Source organism: Crinia signifera, chromosome 5 (assembly GCF_055691185.1).
Source record: "Crinia signifera chromosome 5, ASM5569118v1, whole genome shotgun sequence".
In the NCBI taxonomy this organism is placed as follows: Eukaryota; Metazoa; Chordata; class Amphibia; order Anura; family Myobatrachidae; genus Crinia; species Crinia signifera.
In genome coordinates this window covers 130,301,810-130,324,266 of record NC_139221.1, presented here as the reverse complement: position 1 = coordinate 130,324,266, position 22,457 = coordinate 130,301,810, and the positions used below count along the sequence as shown (strand labels likewise).

General features: G+C 42.1%; 1 protein-coding gene across 2 annotated transcripts in view; it reads left to right on the top strand.

The window, feature by feature from the left end:
• LOC146080589 (protein-glutamine gamma-glutamyltransferase 5-like) overlaps positions 1 to 22,457 on the top strand; it is a 125,732-nt gene that overhangs the window by 28,944 nt on the left and 74,331 nt on the right. For both annotated transcript variants that reach the window (XM_083188040.1, XM_083188041.1), the window contains exons 3-4: positions 129 to 371; positions 4,791 to 4,909. In XM_083188040.1, coding sequence (XP_083044166.1) covers positions 129 to 371; positions 4,791 to 4,909 — 362 coding nt within the window. The remainder of the gene's footprint in view (positions 1 to 128; positions 372 to 4,790; positions 4,910 to 22,457) is intronic.

The following is a 22,457-nucleotide window of genomic DNA, read 5'->3' as shown; positions in this document are numbered from 1 at the left end:
ATATAGATTTATTTAAACTGTTTCAATTATATGCAAATTTTTGATTATTTTTTTTGTCAAATTTGCCCATTGCAAATCGAAGGAAATAATTTTACAGTGTTTATTTTATTTAATTTTTTCACATTCAGGAATTCCAAATCAGAGAACAAATGAAACAGAGAAACTCTTTGGCTTGTCAAATGGGTACATAAAGCACACCTGGAGTGCATCCATTCTAAACAAAGACAGCCCTTCCATGGAAATAAACATTGTACCTCCAGCAGATGCCGTCATTGGAATTCACACCTTGGACCTGCAGATTTCTGCTCTCAAAAACTCCCTAAAATATCACCTTGGGGAATTCATAATTCTCTTTAATGCTTGGTGTCCAGGTATGTGCAATACATGCTTTATAGCTTTGGATATTTGCCCTTGTGTAAAAGATTTAACTATTTAACTTGCATAAAATGTGTTGCATTGTTTTCAATTGAGTGTGTGTGTGTGTGTGTGTATGTATATGTATATATATATATATATATATATATATATATATATATATATATATATATATATACACTTGAAATACTTTCACTCGGTGAAGTTGTAAAGAAAGGGCCTAGATCTTCAGGAATTCATACCTCCCAACTGTCTCGGTTTTTTTTGGACAGTGTCATTTTTTGGAGACTGCGATTCCCACCTGGCAGTGTCCTACAGTGGGGGCAGCCATGCCTCCGAATCGGCAAAAACGAGGGTATGGCCCCAAGGAGCATCATTCCTGCTAAACAACACCCCCTTTAGATGAGGTCATGTCCCTTTGTCGGTGCGGCTACACAATACACTGGTCCTGATGGTAGAGGCCACTATGTTAAGAGGCAGGGGAACTTTGTCATAACAAACAGTTGTGACCAAAAAGTCACACAGTAGCGCTGGTCTTCACTGGTGGTTTTCCTATATCAATATTTAGTATAGCATCTGGATATAAAATTAGTTTTGGAGTGTGGTTGGAGCTCTCTTTCTAGGAGACAATTGTGAACCTCCTACACATGCAAACAAGAGTAAATGGGTGACAATCAGAAGATTGACACTAAGAAAGCGCAACTGCACTCCAATAATCAATATTTATTTCACATTATTTTGTATTTATTAAAAGGAATACAATTAATACATTTCATATATGAATACAATAATTAAAAAACACACACAGACAAGACATACAACATATAAGGTCCTGTTTAGGCACTTCAATGAGGCTGATTTCGATAGTCTCTAGTGAGGTTTAATGAGGCTTATATGGCTTAGCACTTTATGAGTTTTTTGTGTGAGTGAGGCAATATTTATTTATAATTACCAGTCCCAGTCACGGCTTATAATAGTTGTCTCCTCTGGATTGTTTGTATCACCACAAAGTCCTTTCTCTGAGCTCGCTCTCTATCTCTGCTGAGGGTGAGCGCTCCAGGTGCTGGGTGTTTGACAGAGATTCCGGCAGATTAATACCGCAGAGTTGAGACTGCTCCCTTACACAGCCACTGGTGACCAGATCGATTTGGGGCTCCACAAACGTGTTTCTCCGCCTTAGAGCTGTATCAGTGGCTTCCTCAGATGATCTGTCATTTATTAAAGACAATAATTTGTGAAGTGGTGCATGAAACCATTGTCGCATAACACGATGTTTACACACAAATGAACTGAAACATTAGAGGGGAATAAGGTTATGAGTAATGGACACACGGTCCAATGCCTTTTTGTGAATTGACATATATAAAAAAAGAAAAAAAAACACGTAGTGTGTAACTTTTACATAAAAACTTTATATTAGGGTGACATAGATCACCTTCTCTTTTTAAGGTACAATAATAAAAGTATATTTTTAAATTTGACAATATTACAATTCAACAATAAGACTGCCCCAGAAAAGACAGTGGGCCTTATTCTAGTTCGCTCTTTCTGCCAAAATCCTTCTTAGATGGACAAAACCATGTGTACTGCAGGGAGGAAGATGTAAAATGTGCAGAGAGAATTAGATTTGGGTGAGTTATTTTGTTTCTGTGCAGGGTAAATACTGACTGCTTTATTTTTACACTTTAATATAGATCTCACTTTGAAGTAAAACCCCACCCAAATCTAATGCTCTCTGCACAAGTAACATCTGGTCCCCTGTAGTGCACATGGTTTTGTCCATCTAAGAAAGAGTGAACTAGAATAAAGCCCATAATCTTTTCTTGCGCTCCTTGCGATCAGGTCATCCATGCAAAACGGAATTTTAATGAAAATACAAGCGGCATAACCTAAAAACAGTAAAAAATGGATCCAATTTTAAAAAGGACAAAAAGTACAAAAAAAAAAATTACAAACAAAAACATACACACAACCTGGCTTCTTGGAGACTATTAGGGTTCCCCCCATCCGGATTGAGGGAGCCCCCCAAAAAAGCTGAGTGTGACTTACAGCAGGTCTCAACAATGTTGTTCAGGTGTGCCCTCCACTAACGGGTTAGATTTTTTTTACTTTCTGTCCTTTTACCATTAAAATGTGCAGGGGATGATTGAATTAGAATAACTACAATTGTTTGTATCTCAGTTATACTCATACAACTTCACAAATTAATTTTACACAATCTAACTGATAGTAACGAAACTCACTTCTTGTGAATTTCCTGAGACTTCATCATAAGGTTTCTCAATAGGTCAGTTACTGAACAATAGCAGAAGTTACCTTACTATCACACACAGCAGTTGCTGACAGTGAAGCATTTTCATGTGTGCTATGGAATAGTTATGTAATTGTTAAATTCCCTCAAATATTTGTTGTCATCATTATAAAAAATTAGAAAGAATATGAAGGCTGTATTACATACCAATGGAAAATGGGATGCGGTCATTTGGTCGAATGCATTATGGTCGAATGTCATTACATCGAATCCATTAGGTCGAATTGCTAAAAGGTCGACATGATTCTAGGTCGACATGGGAAAAGGTCGAAATGATTCTAGGTCGAAAGGTCATTAGTTCGACAGGTCATTAGGTCGACAAGGTCATTAGTTCGACATTGTCTAGGTCGACATTCACAAAGTCGACATGGGGTTTTTCACTGTTTTTTGAGCCGACATGTGCTGACAGGCGGTATTTCATGCCCTACCATCCACTAGGGCGTGGTGGGAGAATAAAATAGTGTGCCGAGCGTAGCGAGGCACCGTGCCCGACGCATTGCGAGCGCAGCGAGCGATGCGAGGGGATGCAGTGCACTTTAAACTGTGTCCATGTTGACTGTGTTGACATTCAGGTAAAAAAACAGTGAAAAACCCCATGTCGACTTTGTGAATGTCGACCTAGACAATGTCGAACTAATGACCTTGTCGACCTAATGACCTGTCGAACTAATGACCTTTCGACCTAGAATCATTTCGACCTTTTCCCATGTCGACCTAGAATCATGTCGACCTTTTAGCAATTCGACCTAATGGATTCGATGTAATGACATTCGACCATAATGCATTCGACCAAACGATCCCAACCCGTCTCTTTCTGAGCACCTCTGAGCAGGAAATGCACATGTGCAGCAATTAAATTATGATGGTGGCCGCATAGAGGAATTAGGGCCTTATTCTAGTTCACTCTTTCTGACAAAATCCTTCTTAGATGGACAAAACCATGTGCACTGCAGGGGGGCAGATGTAAAATGTGCAGAGAGAATTAGATTTGATTGAGTTATTTTGTTTCTGTGCAGGGTAAATACTGGCTGCTTTATTTTTACACTTTAATATAGATCTCACTTTGAAGTAAAACCCCACCCAAATATAATGCTCTCTGCACAAGTAACATCTGCCCCCCTGCAGTGCACATGGTTTTGTCCATCTAAGAAAGAGTGAACTAGAATAAAACCCATAATCTTTTCTTGCGCTCCTTGCGCAAGGTCCCCCTTTTTTCTAGTGAAGCTTTTCTGAACTTGTTCTGGGACCACCACCAACCCAGTGATTGACAGATCACACTCTCCTTGGATGAGATTTATGTTGGATTTTTCTCTATTTGATGCAATAACAACTTTGATCATGTGTGGACTCCTATAAACCCAGTGCTAGCATTTTTTTAAGTAATCTAGTGAGATTGCTTAGAACATACCTGCAAATCACTACATGTGCAGCAGCAGGGGCGTAAATTCACTCCAGTTGCCCGGAGACAAGATATAAATTGGTGCCCCCCCCCCACACACACACACCCAAACACACACACACACACACACCCTATATAACCTTATATAAAATATATATTTCTGTTCAGAAATATAGATAGAACACATATATTTCAGAACTCAGCCACAAAAGCAATATCGTTGGCTTTTAAATAATTGATTTAAACTTCCAGGGGGAGGAGAGGTGCCCCCTTGGGAGCAGGAGCCTGGCGGCAGATGACTCCATTGCCTCCCAGAGTTCTGCCTCTGTGCAGCAGTTAGAAAGGTTAGGTGGGTTAGGTGTGGGGAAAAATACAATTATCCATTGGCATTTTGTTAAGTCTCTATTTCTATGTGCTTTGGAGTCTAATCACATATATATGTTATATGATTGAATTTTTAGATTTTGACTTTTTAGTATTAATAGGTTTTTACTGTATATGTTATGTGAAATAAAAAACTACTAGATATGATGTACTTATGATTGACATTCATTGCTCTGTTTGGGTGTTTTCCTCAGGTGCTAAGCTAAGACCATTATTTGTTGTTTATAGAATATTCTGTACAATGTACTGTATACAGGATAATTATGTTATAAGGTAATCATTTTAGTTAATGAATTTTCTGCCACTTTTATTCCATTTTAGAGGATGCTATTTATATGGAGAATGACGACGAGAGAAAAGAGTATGTCATGAATGAAAATGGTTTCATTTTTGTTGGCAATTCTAAGTACATCAACAAACGTTCCTGGATCTATGGACAGGTATGTTTCACCATTAGGTACTTGTTTCCTAGCACGGCGCCCGTTGGGTCCCATCGCATACCTTAACTTAAGGTATGAAATGGGACCCGACCGACCCGATTTTCAGGCTTTAAAGACGTTTTTAACGCACTTTGAAAATCAGTCGCATCGCATGCCATTATAATGGCATGCGATGCGACCGGCCCGATTTCTACATTGGACCCAATGTTAAATGCCCCCAAGACCCGATTTTTAAATGTAAACCCACCCTCATGGTTAATTATGTGAAATGCCCCCCATTGTTAACGCAACACCACGATCAATGTCAACCCGAAGCGTGGCGAGCTCAGCGCGCCCGCGAGGGGTGGCGGTACGCGTCCTCCGACCTTTTCATACTCCCACTATCCACGTCAGCGTGGAGTTGAATTTCTATAGTGTGTCGAGTGCAGCGAGCCACCGAGCCCGAAGCGTGGCGAGCACAGCGAGCCCCGCGAGGGGACGCGTAATACGTCTGAAGTAATGCGCTCGCCACACTATATAAAATCAACTCCACGCCGATAGTGGGGGTATGAAAAGGACGGAGGACGCGTACCGCCGCCCCTTGCTGGCTTGCTGCACTCGCCATGCTTCGGGTTGACGTTGATCGTGGCGTTAACAATGGGGGGACATTTCACATACTAATTACCCATCAGGGTGGGTATACAGTGAAAAATGGGGTCTGGGGAGCATTTAACATTGGTTCCAATGCAAAAATCGGGTCGATCGCATCATCAACCCGATTTTTGCGACCCGATTTCATACAATTAAAATCGGTGGCGCCCTGCTAGAAAACAAGTACCCACCATTATAATTTGGCTTAAGTGGCAAGAGTACATGAGGAGTAATAAGAAAGAAAATAATCAGTTTATATATATATATATAGCAGTCCAACTTTCCAAGCAGGAAAAATAACGGCACTCAGGAGACGGTGGTAAGTGACTTCAAAGAAATAAAGGGCCTTATTCTGCTTGGAGCGTCCGGGCCGTACGCGTACGTCCCGGGGTTTTTTACAATCTGCGCATGTGCAGATACGCTAATGCGCCGGCGCGAACACTCCACAACACTTACGGCCGGGGTCTCAACGTGCGAAAAAACCTGTACGCGAGCGTACGGGTAATGGGGCGGCATAGGGGCGTGTTGATGGGAGCGGCCGAAATAATGAGGGAAAATGGGCGTAAATATGGGCGTACACGGGGGTGTGCACCCAAAATGAGCGGTGCTACTACCGCACGATCGACTAAGGCACCGTTCGTTTCGGACGCCAAACAGGCGGCCGCCAACCGCCAGCTAAAACCACCCCTACAGATACCGCATGCCAGCGTGCGCCTGAGTTGGCTAATTAACGCTGATTACTACTCAAACACATACACCTGAATGTAATAAGCAATGCTGCAGTCTATTAACTACAAACCATGATTTCACTGCCTGCAAGCCACACATGCAGCACGCAAACACATTGGAAGCTTATGTTTCTATACTTCTCCACATTTAAAGGTTTGTTTAATTTAAGGTAAGAATCTTTTTATACGCTAAGGTAGGTATTTGCTAAACAGACACATTCACTACCTGCTTTCATAGACTTTACGCAGTAGCACACTCAATCTACACAAGTCGACATGTGTCAACGTGTTCACTCTAATACTAACATAGGTTTTGTATTTAGGATACAATAACATAAACCACATCTAACACCTACAAACGATGTTTCAGCAATGTTTGAAGCCCATGACCACTATTTTCCACACAATCTTTGTATAGTACCCAAAATTATGACCTGTACCACTATCTCATCTGCTATGATTTGGATTTCACTACACTCTGGATGTAAGATGCCACCAATCACATTATTGCACTCTCATCTCTCTAACAAAGGATTCCTACATCTGATTATGACACTGTCAAATCATATATATTTTAAAAGTTATGCATGTTTGTTCACAAGCTAATTTATCATGTTTGGCCCATTCACACATCTTTTTTTAGGGAGGACACATCTGAATTCCTACACAAATGTACCTTTTCACCCTTGTTTGTCTGCCTCACCCACTCCATGAGGAAAGCATTGTTCTGGACCTGCTTTTACCTACTACTGTAGGAGCTACCTCACCTGCACACAAACTGCTTTCTCACCTATTAAGTTGCTCTGCACATGTGCTGACACAAACTAATTAGCAGGGAAAAGTTGGATAGGAACATGGGAATGGCCATGGAGAGGGTTACACATGGGAAACTTCCACCACACTTCAACAAATGTTCAAAAATACCCTGGTCAGTAAGTACACATAAATCTAGTATTTGTTTCACACAAGAAATGACACATACCACAATTTAGATTTAATTTGTAAAATAAATTTATTTGCTGTTCAGCATCACAGCTTGACACTTTAATGTGAGAAATCAAAAAAACAAATAAAATAGACACACAAATAATAAAACAGCCAGAACAAGAGGTTGCATATCTCCAAACATGTGTTACCCTGCAAATGCAATGGTGAAAGAAATGGGGACACCAGAATACGTACTGCAACAACCAGGGTGAATACTAAGCAAGATACACACCACCAAAAAAAAATATCCTGCATTTGTAGAGGTCAAAATACGAACTTTTATGCCCATGGCACGCAAATGGATCGATGGGCAACTCAGGAAGCGGATGTCCAGTGCAATTTAAACCTTTGGCCTCCAACCACAGAGGAAGTGAACCAGGTCTCATTTGGGCCCTTTTTTGCCCCTTTTAGATGGGGCCTTGGGGACAGGGGCCTTTGGGTCAGCTGGCTTTCGGCGTCTTCCCCTAGTCGCCACAGGAGGGTCAGCCGAGGTGGAAGGTTGGGGAGCAGCTTGGGGTGGGGCAGCAGATGGGGGATTGTCCCTTAGGGACCTGGCGGTGGACAGCTGCTCCGCAATAAGTTCATTCTGGCGGCTGAGGTGTTGGCCAATGCTTAGCATGCCAGCCGCCAGAGTTTCATTAATGCGGTTCAAGGCCTCAACCTGCAGCTGGTTTGTGGCCTTCCACTCCGCCAGAAAATCCGCCACCTGCTGCTGACGGATCGCAGCATCCACCCCTTGCTGCTCGATCCTGTCCAGCGTCACCAACAGGCTCTCACTCAATGTCTCCTGTGGCTGGGGCTGGGGGCGACGTCTTGCTGGAGGCTGGACCACCTGCTCCACCTGTGGCTCTGCAGAGGCCGATGCTGCTGGTACATCCTGACTTTCTGCTTCTGCTAGGATAAGAATTGAAAACAATGTCACCATCACATACGCAATAAAAAATATCTTTCTAAATACAATGCATTACTGTGACTTACCATCAAAAGCAGCAGCAAAGACCTCCACCGGGAGCTCACTGTCCATATTGGAGATCCCCCTGATCTCCCCCACATCGATGACGTCACAGGAGTCCAGCTCCAGGGGGGTAAACTCCAAATGGTCAGGCATTGGACCGCTCCCGGTGGACATGCTGTGGTTGTACCGGTCAGTCATCTTCCTCTTCAGGGCACTTTTGAAGTCAGTCCACCTACAAGTTTAAAAATACAAATATCACCATGAGATATGTGCACCACTGTGCTATGTGTAGGGTTACCACCTAGTCCCTTTAATTCCGGACACATGTTACTTACACAGGTTCTGTGGCAGTTTAAAATTAGGTGAAGTGGAGTCTTGAAGTCAGCCTGCCACAGAACCTGTGTAATTAATATGTGTCCGGAATTAAAGGGACTAGGTGGTACCCCTAGCTACGTGACATTTCCTAGTGTGGGTGATCTTTTGTGCCATGTGTGGTCAAATATTTCTTTGATGGACAAAACCATGTGCACTGCAGGTGAGGCAGGTGTAAAACCCCACCCAAATCTGATTATCTCTGCACAAGTAACACCTGCCTCACCTGCAGTGCACATGGTTTTGTCCATCTAAGAAATATTTGGCCAGAAAGAGTGAACTACAATAAGGGCCTCAGTTCCTGCTGGAGACTGCTGAAAAATTGCCCTGACAAACACACTAACCTTTTCTTCACCGCGTCCCAAGTTCTGACCACTGGTGCCACCTGGTTCACTTCCTCTGTGATCTTGTCCCAAAGGTTTCTCCTTGCACTGGCACCCGGCTTCCTGGTTGCCAATTCAATCCATTCGCGTGCCCTGGGCACGAGAATTCGCATTTCGGCCTCTACAAATGCAGGGTTTCTCCTTCTGGTGGTGGTATCCTGCTCAGTCATCACCCTAGATGTTGCAGCACGTTTTCTGGTGGCCCCAGCTCTCTCACCATGCACCTGCTGGGTCACACCTGTTTGGAGAGATGCAACCTCTTGTTCTGGCTGGTTGCTTGGCCCTTGTGGAGCTGGTGGAGGTTCACCAGGGCCTGTTACTGAGGGGCCCGCTTGATCTTGCAGGCGACTCCTCTCTTGGGCCCTCCTTCTCCGCTCCTCTTCCCTCTTCTGTAATGCTTGAAGCAGGGATTCGGCTTGTGCTCTCTGCAGAGCGTCCTCTGCTGCTGAATCGTCAGAGTCAGACATGTTTGCAGCAATTGTGGGCTGCATCTGACTGAATATTTATATGTTAATCTCCCGCCACGAACAAGGGGGCGTATATATTTTCCCGCAAGGTAGATGCAAATTTACGCCGATATTTCCCGCCGATAATTGCCGCTTAAATTACGCAGGTCTCAATGCACCTGATCAATCACCCGTATATGTATATACACAGGTTGTGGAGCATTGTGGGCTACATCGTGAAATGTGTGCACCTGTCATTCCAATGATGAGTGTTGTCAGCTGGTATCTGTTGGAGTTCGTGTATGCTTTGTGAGTCACATTTCAAAACATCACGTTATCATGCTTGCCTTGCATATGTAATGTGTATGAAATTGTCATACAGCAACATGTTGCATTGTGGCCCTTTAGGCAGCGTAGTTATAAGTAGAGGGTTGCGTGTATTATTTTCCGCCTACTGTATATACAGTACTCCTCCCCATGCATATCGGTGTATCGTGCCCCCTTTAAGCAGCGTAGTTATAAGTAGAGGGTTGCGTTTATTATTTTCCGCACACTGTAAATACAGTACTTCTCTCTTCATTGAATGCATGCTGTTGGTTGTGGTGTGTGTATATCGGAACGGTCCGCGTAAGTTTCTATTCGCATCCAGTTTGTTAATGTAAGAGGGATTAATAAAGTTAATACCAAACAAACAATTTTTTCGACCAATCAGCAAGCACCAAAAGTGATATATGTACCTGCAATTAATAACTGCGCCATTGCCAATATGACTTGTACAAGAGCTAGGCCCTTTTCGACATCAGAGCTTTTGGCCCTGGTGGAAGTGATGGATCGTCACCTGGGGCCCAGGGGCCCATATGTTTCTAATGCGGACAAGCGGCGGGCGTATAATGCTGCCCGCCGCCTGATATTTTCCACAACCGGCGTCCGCAGAAGCCTGGGGCAGGTTGAGCGGCGCTGGTCCGACCTGCGCCGGCGGCAGCCGGTTCTACTCAGCAGCCTTCGCTGCCATATTGCCCGATGTAAGTTTTGATTACTAGTATGTCAGCGTTTTTTAGCAATGTTTTGTGTACTTTTTATAAATATGTTCCTGAGTATGGGGGTGTATATGGGTGTATAGGGGGTGTATATGGGTGTATAGGGGGTGTATATGGGGTGTATATGGGGGGTATATGGGGGGTATATGGGGGGTATATGGGGTGTATATGGGTGTATATGGGGGGTATATGGGGGGTATATTGGTGTATATGGGGGGTATATGGGGTGTATATGGGGTGTAATGGGTGTATATGGGGGGTATATGGGGTGTATATGGGTGTATATGGGGGGTATATGGGGGGTATATGGGTGTATATGGGGGGTATATGGGTGTATATGGGGGGTATATGGGGGGTATATGGGGGGTATATGGGTGTATAGGGGGTGTATAGGGGGGGGTTTAAGTAGTTGATCAGTTTTTGGGTGTAGGATATCAAATAGTTTGCATGATAAATGTCTGAAATTTCACAGCAATGATAATTTTGAAGGTTATGAGCATGACTAATGTGAATTTTTCTTTCCCCCTTTTTTATGAAACCCAATCTTCGATTTCTATGCCATCAACATGAACATTTCAGCACGGGCAAGGGCACGCATTCAAGCCCGGGAGCAGGCAGCCCGGGACCAGGCAGCCGAGGAGGAGGAGGAAGAGGAGGAGGAAGAAGAGGAAGAGGAAGAGGAGGAGGAGGAAGAGGAGGAAGAGGAGGAGGAGGAAGAAGAAGAGGAGGAGGAACAAGAGGAGACCCAGGGTGCAGTTTGGACCCACACCATTTCCCCATCCCCTTCCCCCTCCACAACCCCCACCACCTCCACAACCCCCACCCCCTCCACAACCCCCCCCCTCCACAACCCCCACCCCCTCCACAACCCCCCCCCTCCACAACCCCCACCCCCTCCACAACCCCCACCCCCCCCCCCCCTCCCCACCCCATTTCCAACCCCCCTACACCTCTCCACCACCCACCCCCAAACCTCTCCACTCCCCAGTCACACCCACTACCTCGGTCCAAACACCAGGACCATCCTCCTTGCTCCTGCCCCCCCCAACCACTCCACAGCCAACCAGCGGCGCCCAGGATGGCTCAAGTAGCCGTAAGTAAATAATGTGTCTAATGTTGACCTACACATTTCTACACATAAACAATCACAACAACCACATATGTGTATCCAACATCAACATTAGTTGCAACATATCACTGCAGGCCGACCATGAGGTGTGTCCTGTCCTTCTCCAGGAACAAGGCTCCCCTTGGTGGTTTTTTTGAGTGTGGCCATGCCTCACCCCTTGAATAATTGACATAACAGTACATCCAATGAGATATCCAACATTAGTGGTGTGGTAGTTATGTGGCTCCAGGTGTTGGGTAACTCCAGTTCCCAGCATGATGTGCAACACAGGGCCAGATTATAATGGAGGCGCAAGGGGTCAGTGCCCCTGGGACCCCCTCTAGCTAGGGGCCCCCTGTGGTTGTCATTTTTTTTTTTAAAAAGAAAATGTTTAAGTTATGTTTTGTTTTTTAGCTAAATGTTTTGTGCATGGGTGGGGTAGTGCTGCAGCTTCACCTATCTGCCAATGTGACAATGATTTATGGTGCTGAGCATCGGGAGGCAAGGCACACTGATTGCACAAGTGTGCAGTGCATTTCTGGGAGTTGACTAAGTCCCATGACACTTTGCACCAGAGGACAGAGGCTGAGAAGTTTGTGCTGAGCTCTGATTGGTGGAGCTCATTACATACTTCTCAGGTCCATGGAGAACAGCAGCAGCAGCTTAGTCATAGGAGGGTTTTTAATCAGAGGCAGCACTAGGACTGTGAGGTCTCCTCCAGAGTAAGGGGCAGAGGGACAAACACAGGCTTTTCATGTGGTGTGTGTATATATATATATATATGGTGTCTATTATTATTCCGAGTGCCGCCAACCCCCTGTCTATATATATATATATATATATATATATATATATATATATATATCCCCTGCAGGTAACCATTGACCAAGTTTATTCTGCCTTTACTCTATGTTTTGACAGTATAATATTCGCCCATGCAGTGTGCGGCCAGTAATGACAAGTGCAAGGGGGCCCCCCGCTCTAAAGTACCCCGGGCCCCCCAAAGGCTTAATCTGCCACTGGTGCAACTTAAATGTAGAGATTGTTTTGGTAATAGTGTGTGAGGCCATGCGGATGCATGCTTTACAAACATAGCTGTAGGCCTATAATTTGTACAGCAATGTCCTAAATTTAAAATAGTAAGGAGTGCTTAAGCCACAACAATGTCATAACCCTTAAATAGCACAGGCTAATTGTGAGGTTAGAGGAGAGTCCCCCAAAACCATTGATGAAGGAGTAATTGAATTAATGTTATTTACTATGTACAGTATGTGCGTGTTAACATATTTTTTTTTAGTACTGTGTTTACAGCAGACCCATCTTCAATGTAGTTTCTAAATGTATGTGGCCTTCACACATAACTCTGAACTTTTTATTATGTACAAATACAACAAACATTTGTGTATATTAATTTTTTGTTTTATCCCTTCATTACAGACACTGAACAGCAGCAGGAGGAGGTGGCAGCCCTCATGCGGGAAATAATGGTCACCCTGGTCTACCTGCAGCTACTTTTTGGCCTTCTGGAGGCCCGCCTTTAATTTTTTATTTATCCCCCCCCCCCTTTTTATTTTTGTATCCAATAAAAGTTTGATGACAGTTCGAAATTGCCTGTGTTTTTAATAATAAATATGTTAGAGGGCGTGTAAGGGTAGGTACATACAGATGTGTACTGTAAGTTATACTTGTAATTTGAGGTGAGGGGTAATGATTGATGTGTGAATGTGTGTGTTTTGGAGTAAAATAACACATAGTGAAAATGCATGAATGTTTAATGTTGTTCGATTAAAACATCACACATAACATCAGGGTAGGTATACATGTTAGCAGAAAAAAGGGATTTGGTAACTAGTCGCACAGGAAAAATCTGATGTAGACCCCTATATCACTGATATTAGCAACGTTGCTATTCACCCGGGGTGTGCTGCCACTAAGACAGGAGATTAGGCATACATATACAAAAAAGAAAAGACTGTCATTTTTTGTGGCGCACTAGGAATATTGAAGAAAAACAATTGTAAAATGTAACTTTTAATAGTATCTCATTTTAAAAGAACTGCGACATATAAAAACATTGACCATAGGAGGTACGTGAAAAAAGTAGGAAACTTTTTAAAAAAAGGGGATAGAATCCTCTTATGGTGAACCCCAATATGCCTCCCCCTGTATAGATCGGTTAAGGCGTCTTATATTATGTATCCGCTCGCCTGCAGAGGGCTGTATAGTGTCACTGTTATGATATATAGTTTATACAAGTCCTCTAGCAGTGAGTCACTTAATACCCACTGTGTGAGACCATTCTATTCAGGGTAAGTGCTCTCGTGAGGCAGTAGAAATAACAGCGAGTGGTATTATGTGTAAATCACACGCTATTTGAATCACCGTAAATTACTGTAATAAAACATACATCTCTGCTTTTATAAAGAAATTACACCAAAAATTGGATGTGTGACATTCTTTCTTATATTATCAGTTTTATATTTTCAACCACTCTCTTAGAGTCATTAGAGCGGGAGAAGTGTAGAAAGAACAGTGGTGTAGTTATTCTCCTTTATTAAAGTCTGGATTTATACTGTTTGTCCCTAGTCCCAGTCCTCTGGTATACTAGGCAGACTTTGTCTGGAGAGTTTGTGCAAATACAGGGGAGTTAAATATCTACTCCTCAAGTATCCCTAATTAGGGCGTATCCACTGTTACCACACAAATAATATGAATGCTTGTTACCACATAATCTTTAATGATATTGTTTCAACATTGTAGGGTTACAGTCTATCAAAAATGGATAAGTATCAAGCATCAGAAAAGTACTGATAAAAGATTTGATTTATAGTTCATGCCACATAATGTTTTTATTATTGCCACACATGGATTTGAAATTTCAGAGGTTAACCGCTCAAACTAGTTTTTTAATCAGAGAACATTTGCTCTTCATGCAGTGACCGTCTGTGTGCCACTGCATGAGTTCATTGTTTTAACGGTAATTCTCGCGTCTTTCAGTTTTGCCAAAACTGACAGTATGAGACCACTCGCTGCTGGTCAGTGTGCGCACACGCCGGCGTCTGAAGGGGAATCGAGGTCAGTGAGAATGACACTTCGATTCTTAAACCCTTTCAGATCCGTGTGTCGCGTTGCTGCACACTGCAGTCAGGGCTGATTACACTCGGTGTCTGCACCTCCGTGCTCCATACACCCTGCTTCTGTGAGTACGTGGTCAGGGTCTGACCCCACGTCTCTGGCTAATTGCCTCTCAATGCCTCTGGGTAGCGGATACCGTGCGCCCTCTAAACATATACAAAATACATTTCAGTGGGGAAGGGATATTGGGGATTTACACACTCAGAGAGTGTCTGGTCGACGCGCGTGTCGCCTGGACCAGCTTCATCAGGACCAACCAGGTAGCAGCCCGGAAGCCCCTTAAATACCCACCCCTCCTGCATATTCATGAGTGCAGGTAAGGGTGTGTCATCATGTCAATTCTGGATTGGTTGTTACTTCTGTCTCATAGGTTTGGGGAGATCACTCTATCCACTCTGTCGGCAGATTTAACCCCTGCCCAATTTTATTTGTAAAAAAAACCACAATTAAGGATCAAACACTACTCTGGAGCATACAGAAAATGAAGGAAAAAGGGCAAAAGCATTTAATAACAGTGTTCCACTCGTATGATGTCATTTATGTGTATTTGATTTTCACTAAATTGTTTGCATAATAAAAAGCTAAATGTCGGAAAAACGGGAACATTTCTTTAATGATTTTTAAATGTTTTAAATTTTATTCAATTAAAAAATTAAAAAAGGGGGGAGAGAGAAGAATTTGATTTTTAATTTTGCAGGAAGTGTTTCTCTTCGCTGCGCACCTGGGCTATATCTTACATTATGTTATTAACTGTCTTGCCATGCGATAATTCGCATAGGGACATAAATGATGAAGAGATGAAAAAATGAAATATACCATCTGCTTATATGTATTATATAAATACCGCATTGCTGATGGAGGATAAAAATGGATGGAGTAGGGCAGGCGGGAATCAAACTGGAGAAGTGGCTGCTTGGTTTTTGATAAATAATTTATGTACGTGAATCACCACTTATAGTTAATACTTGGTGTCCTGGATCTGTTACTTACGTACATTATTGACAGCAGGGAATGACATATTAAGGATATTCATTGATGGATTTCTGATTATATACCGAGCTATTGTTTAAGACAGCACGTGAAGTGAATAAATTCCTATAGTGAATACTTTATAGTTTATTCGTGAATAATTAATGATAAAGTGTTATGTGATATCATAATAAATTCATTCACATATTTATGCATGAATATGCATCCATATATGCATAGACACACATACATGTGTGTGATTCAAAAAGTGAATACTTCAATGAAGGACGGGGGAAGGGGGAAAATGAAAACTGTGTGAGTGCAAACGCAAGTCTATAAAAATGTGCTAAAATAGTGAATAACTAAGGGAAAGAGGGAAATGGACGGGACTGAGATTTATATTCATTTGTATAGGTGAAAATAATAAGGGGTTGGAAAAAAGTGTCATAGCTAATATCGGATATCAGTTTTGCTTGATCCTTCTAGTTGTCTGCCATTGTTCCCTCTCTAATTTCCTGGCTTGAATCATAGGAACACTGTATAGTTGTTTTCCTCGTTCAAACCATTTGGGGACATGGTATTCATGAGGAATATTAGACGTGTTTCCTGTTTCAGCAATTCCCTATCCCAGTCACCTCTCCGGATTCCCATCTCAACTTTTAGCATTCCAAAGGCTCTTAGGCCATTGGCCTTGCCCTGATGATGTCGCATGAAGTGTTTGGCGACCGGAGTCAGAGTTTTGAACCTCGCTTGATCCTTCTGGGCATTTTTAATGCTGAGGAGATGCTCAGACAGTCTAACCCTCAGGGATCGTCTCGTTTTTCCTATGTAGTGTTTACCACAGGGGCATTCCAAATTGTAGATAACCCCTGTGGTATCGCATGATATGTATTTTTGTATTTTCCATGCTTTTTGGAACCTATCTATATAGGATTCAGTGGTGCACATGTAAGCGCATACTCTACACGTGCCGCATCTGTATGAACCCTTTTTGTGATGAAAAGGTCTGGTCTCTTTCTCTAGGTGACTCTGGACTAGTATATCCCTGAGATTACTACTTCTCCGCCAGCTAATGTCAATTCTGTCTCCTAAAATATCCTCAAGATCTTTGTCTGTTTTTAAAATATGAATATGTTTGTTCAAGGCTTGTTGCACCTCCCGCCATTCCTTGCAGTAGGTGCCAATGAACCTTACTTTTTCCTTCTGAGCTATTTTGTTCTTGGGCACAAGAAGTTGCTCTCTATTACATTTGGCTGTCTCTTTTCTTGCTTTCAATAGGGCTCAATTGCTATAGCCTCTATTTTTTAATCTCTGATCCAGTTGATCTGCTCTTTCTTTATACACCGCTGGTTTGGAACAATTCCGTTTTGTTCTTAAATATTCCCCTTTAGGGAGACCCTTCAACACAGGGGGGAAGTGTGCACTCTCTCGATGTAATATAGAGTTTGTTGCAGTACTCTTACGGAAAATATCCGTAGAGATTGTTCTGTCTGTCTCCACCATGATCCGGAGGTCGAGGTATTCAACCTCTGTCTGACTCATGTGGTGGGTCAATTTCAGGTTTAAATGATTGGTATTCAACTTGTTGATGAATTGTGTAAATAGATCCTTCTCACCTTCCCATATAATGAGAAGGTCATCTATATAGCGTAACCAAAGTAACACATGTACTGTGTATATCTCGTTGTCATCAACAAAGACCCTCTCTCTCTCCCACCACCCCAGGTACAGGTTCGCATACGTGGGGGCACAAGTGCTTCCCATCGCAGTCCCCTGTACCTGGAGGTAGAAGTTGTCCTCACAGACGAAATAATTCTTGTTAAGAACAAAATGCAACAGTTTTAGTATAAAGTCATTCAGTGGTACATCTCGGCCCATGCTCAGAAAATACCTGGTTGCCTGTATACCAGCATCGTGTATGATGCTGGTATACAGGCTCTCCACATCACATGTGACCAGCCACGAGTCCTGGTTTAGTGTGATACCTTGCACCTTATTCAAGACATCCATTGTGTCCCGGACATAGGAGGGTAAGGTGGTAACGAAATGTCTCAAATGTTGGTCCACAAATTGACTCGCTTTCTCAGAGAGCCCCCCTATGCCGGACACAATGGGTCTTCCTGGTGGATTGTCTTCACACTTATGAATCTTAGGTAGCAGATATAAGGTAGGTATCCTTACATTCTTCACTACCAGAAACTCGTATTGTATTTTAGTGATAACTCCATCCTTATAGGCCTGCTCTATTGTGTTTGTATAGATCTCCAAAAAGTCATTAGTTGGATTGAAGAACAATCTTCTATAACAGGAGGTGTCACTCAACTGTCTTTTTAGTTCTTTTTGGTACTTTGTCAAGGACCATAGCACTATGTTCCCCCCCTTATCAGAGGGTTTAACAATAGTGTCTTTCCATCCCTTAATTTCTTGCAGTGCCTGTCTCTCGGATCTTGTGAGATTGTCTTCAGAGTTATGTGCTCTTTTATGTGTTTCTATCTGGTCAAATTCTCGGCTCACCAGTTCAAGAAACACTTTGACTTGTGGGCAGATGGAGGGGTCGGGTGTAAATGTGGATTTCTTTTTTAGGGCAGTATTGGGGGTCTCCACAATTTGTGTTGGAAGGGTATCAGGGACATCCCCTGTCTCTGAGAGTTCTTGTAATATCTGTAACATATGTATATCATCATTATCCCATAGTTGATCAATCCTCATTTGTGAGGGATCATTGCAGAGAAAACTGGATTGTGCCTCATCATTTAGGCCCTGAACATGCTCCAGGCGTTTTGTAAAGAATTTTTTAAGCAATAATTTTCTCACATACAGATGAAGGTCTTTTTGGAATTCAAATCTATCAATAGACTTTGAAGGGGAAAATGAGAGACCTTTGTTGAGGATCGATATTTGTGCCTCTGTTAAAACATGCTCGGTTAAATTTATGATCCTCGGGGAGTCAGTGGTGTTCATCTCCTGTATCGCCGTGCATCCTTGCGATCCTCCCTCCAATCTCTTGGGCCTCTTTTTCCTCTTCTTCCCCCTCCTGGTTCTCCCCCTTCTAATATCTCCTTGGGGTCCTTGGGGGTAGCCCCTAAAAAATCCCTCCTTGTTTTAGTATGAAAGGATGCATTTGTATGTTCCCCGTCCGAGGAATCTAGCTCCGATGTAGAGTACCCCGTGGTGTTATTTATGGGTCTTTTCCTGTTAGTGATGTTCCATCTGTAAACTCTATTATTTCTAAAATCATCAACATCCCTCTGTAATTTGCCTTTTTTGCGGCTAATAATGTCCTTTTCAATGCCTTCCAATTCTCCCTTAATTTTCTGATATGTCCTCTGAAATTTCTCTAGGCCTTCAAAATTCTTTAATTTATCGCCTAGATTATTGATTTCCTGTGCATAATTTTCCAACATGATTTCATCATGCTTCATGAGGACACTCATCAGATCGAATGTGCAAGTAGTCAATATTCTTTCCCATTCATTCTTTAGAGTTTCAGTTGCTAGTTCGTATGAAGGAAAGACCCTAGGTCGGAGGCCTCTCGGGGTAATTTTTTGTCTGACATAGCTCTCACAAGTAGCTTTGTTCCAGAATGTCTTGGTTTGTTTAACCAAGACATTTTTAAGTGCATACAGGTCATTGACCCAATCATCTTGTGTAGTATCTATCTGGGTGATACCCTTGTCTAGCATCGTTTCCATGCATTTCTTTAAATTGATTTGCCTGCTGTTAAGCTCTTGGCTTAAACTAAAAGGTTGTGGTGCCGACATAGATGTGTTGACAGGAGGTTGTGTCGATACTGTAGTGTTAAACATCGACATGTCGTTAATTGGGGGCTTAATCGGTAGCCTGGTTAATGATTCAATAATACTGTGTCTTTAAGCAATGTACCGTGCTGACTAGTAAGAAAGTGAAAAGAACCTTTCACTATACAATTTGCAGAAAAAAGGGATTTGGTAACTAGTCGCACAGGAAAAATCTGATGTAGACCCCTATATCACTGATATTAGCAACGTTGCTATTCACCCGGGGTGTGCTGCCACTAAGACAGGAGATTAGGCATACATATACAAAAAAGAAAAGACTGTCATTTTTTGTGGCGCACTAGGAATATTGAAGAAAAACAATTGTAAAATGTAACTTTTAATAGTATCTCATTTTAAAAGAACTGCGACATATAAAAACATTGACCATAGGAGGTACGTGAAAAAAGTAGGAAACTTTTTAAAAAAAGGGGATAGAATCCTCTTATGGTGAACCCCAATATGCCTCCCCCTGTATAGATCGGTTAAGGCGTCTTATATTATGTATCCGCTCGCCTGCAGAGGGCTGTATAGTGTCACTGTTATGATATATAGTTTATACAAGTCCTCTAGCAGTGAGTCACTTAATACCCACTGTGTGAGACCATTCTATTCAGGGTAAGTGCTCTCGTGAGGCAGTAGAAATAACAGCGAGTGGTATTATGTGTAAATCACACGCTATTTGAATCACCGTAAATTACTGTAATAAAACATACATCTCTGCTTTTATAAAGAAATTACACCAAAAATTGGATGTGTGACATTCTTTCTTATATTATCAGTTTTATATTTTCAACCACTCTCTTAGAGTCATTAGAGCGGGAGAAGTGTAGAAAGAACAGTGGTGTAGTTATTCTCCTTTATTAAAGTCTGGATTTATACTGTTTGTCCCTAGTCCCAGTCCTCTGGTATACTAGGCAGACTTTGTCTGGAGAGTTTGTGCAAATACAGGGGAGTTAAATATCTACTCCTCAAGTATCCCTAATTAGGGCGTATCCACTGTTACCACACAAATAATATGAATGCTTGTTACCACATAATCTTTAATGATATTGTTTCAACATTGTAGGGTTACAGTCTATCAAAAATGGATAAGTATCAAGCATCAGAAAAGTACTGATAAAAGATTTGATTTATAGTTCATGCCACATAATGTTTTTATTATTGCCACACATGGATTTGAAATTTCAGAGGTTAACCGCTCAAACTAGTTTTTTAATCAGAGAACATTTGCTCTTCATGCAGTGACCGTCTGTGTGCCACTGCATGAGTTCATTGTTTTAACGGTAATTCTCGCGTCTTTCAGTTTTGCCAAAACTGACAGTATGAGACCACTCGCTGCTGGTCAGTGTGCGCACACGCCGGCGTCTGAAGGGGAATCGAGGTCAGTGAGAATGACACTTCGATTCTTAAACCCTTTCAGATCCGTGTGTCGCGTTGCTGCACACTGCAGTCAGGGCTGATTACACTCGGTGTCTGCACCTCCGTGCTCCATACACCCTGCTTCTGTGAGTACGTGGTCAGGGTCTGACCCCACGTCTCTGGCTAATTGCCTCTCAATGCCTCTGGGTAGCGGATACCGTGCGCCCTCTAAACATATACAAAATACATTTCAGTGGGGAAGGGATATTGGGGATTTACACACTCAGAGAGTGTCTGGTCGACGCGCGTGTCGCCTGGACCAGCTTCATCAGGACCAACCAGGTAGCAGCCCGGAAGCCCCTTAAATACCCACCCCTCCTGCATATTCATGAGTGCAGGTAAGGGTGTGTCATCATGTCAATTCTGGATTGGTTGTTACTTCTGTCTCATAGGTTTGGGGAGATCACTCTATCCACTCTGTCGGCAGATTTAACCCCTGCCCAATTTTATTTGTAAAAAAAACCACAATTAAGGATCAAACACTACTCTGGAGCATACAGAAAATGAAGGAAAAAGGGCAAAAGCATTTAATAACAGTGTTCCACTCGTATGATGTCATTTATGTGTATTTGATTTTCACTAAATTGTTTGCATAATAAAAAGCTAAATGTCGGAAAAAAGGGAACATTTCTTTAATGATTTTTAAATGTTTTAAATTTTATTCAATTAAAAAATTAAAAAAAGGGGGGAGAGAGAAGAATTTGATTTTTAATTTTGCAGGAAGTGTTTCTCTTCGCTGCGCACCTGGGCTATATCTTACATTATGTTATTAACTGTCTTGCCATGCGATAATTCGCATAGGGACATAAATGATGAAGAGATGAAAAAATGAAATATACCATCTGCTTATATGTATTATATAAATACCGCATTGCTGATGGAGGATAAAAATGGATGGAGTAGGGCAGGCGGGAATCAAACTGGAGAAGTGGCTGCTTGGTTTTTGATAAATAATTTATGTACGTGAATCACCACTTATAGTTAATACTTGGTGTCCTGGATCTGTTACTTACGTACATTATTGACAGCAGGGAATGACATATTAAGGATATTCATTGATGGATTTCTGATTATATACCGAGCTATTGTTTAAGACAGCACGTGAAGTGAATAAATTCCTATAGTGAATACTTTATAGTTTATTCGTGAATAATTAATGATAAAGTGTTATGTGATATCATAATAAATTCATTCACATATTTATGCATGAATATGCATCCATATATGCATAGACACACATACATGTGTGTGATTCAAAAAGTGAATACTTCAATGAAGGACGGGGGAAGGGGGAAAATGAAAACTGTGTGAGTGCAAACGCAAGTCTATAAAAATGTGCTAAAATAGTGAATAACTAAGGGAAAGAGGGAAATGGACGGGACTGAGATTTATATTCATTTGTATAGGTGAAAATAATAAGGGGTTGGAAAAAAGTGTCATAGCTAATATCGGATATCAGTTTTGCTTGATCCTTCTAGTTGTCTGCCATTGTTCCCTCTCTAATTTCCTGGCTTGAATCATAGGAACACTGTATAGTTGTTTTCCTCGTTCAAACCATTTGGGGACATGGTATTCATGAGGA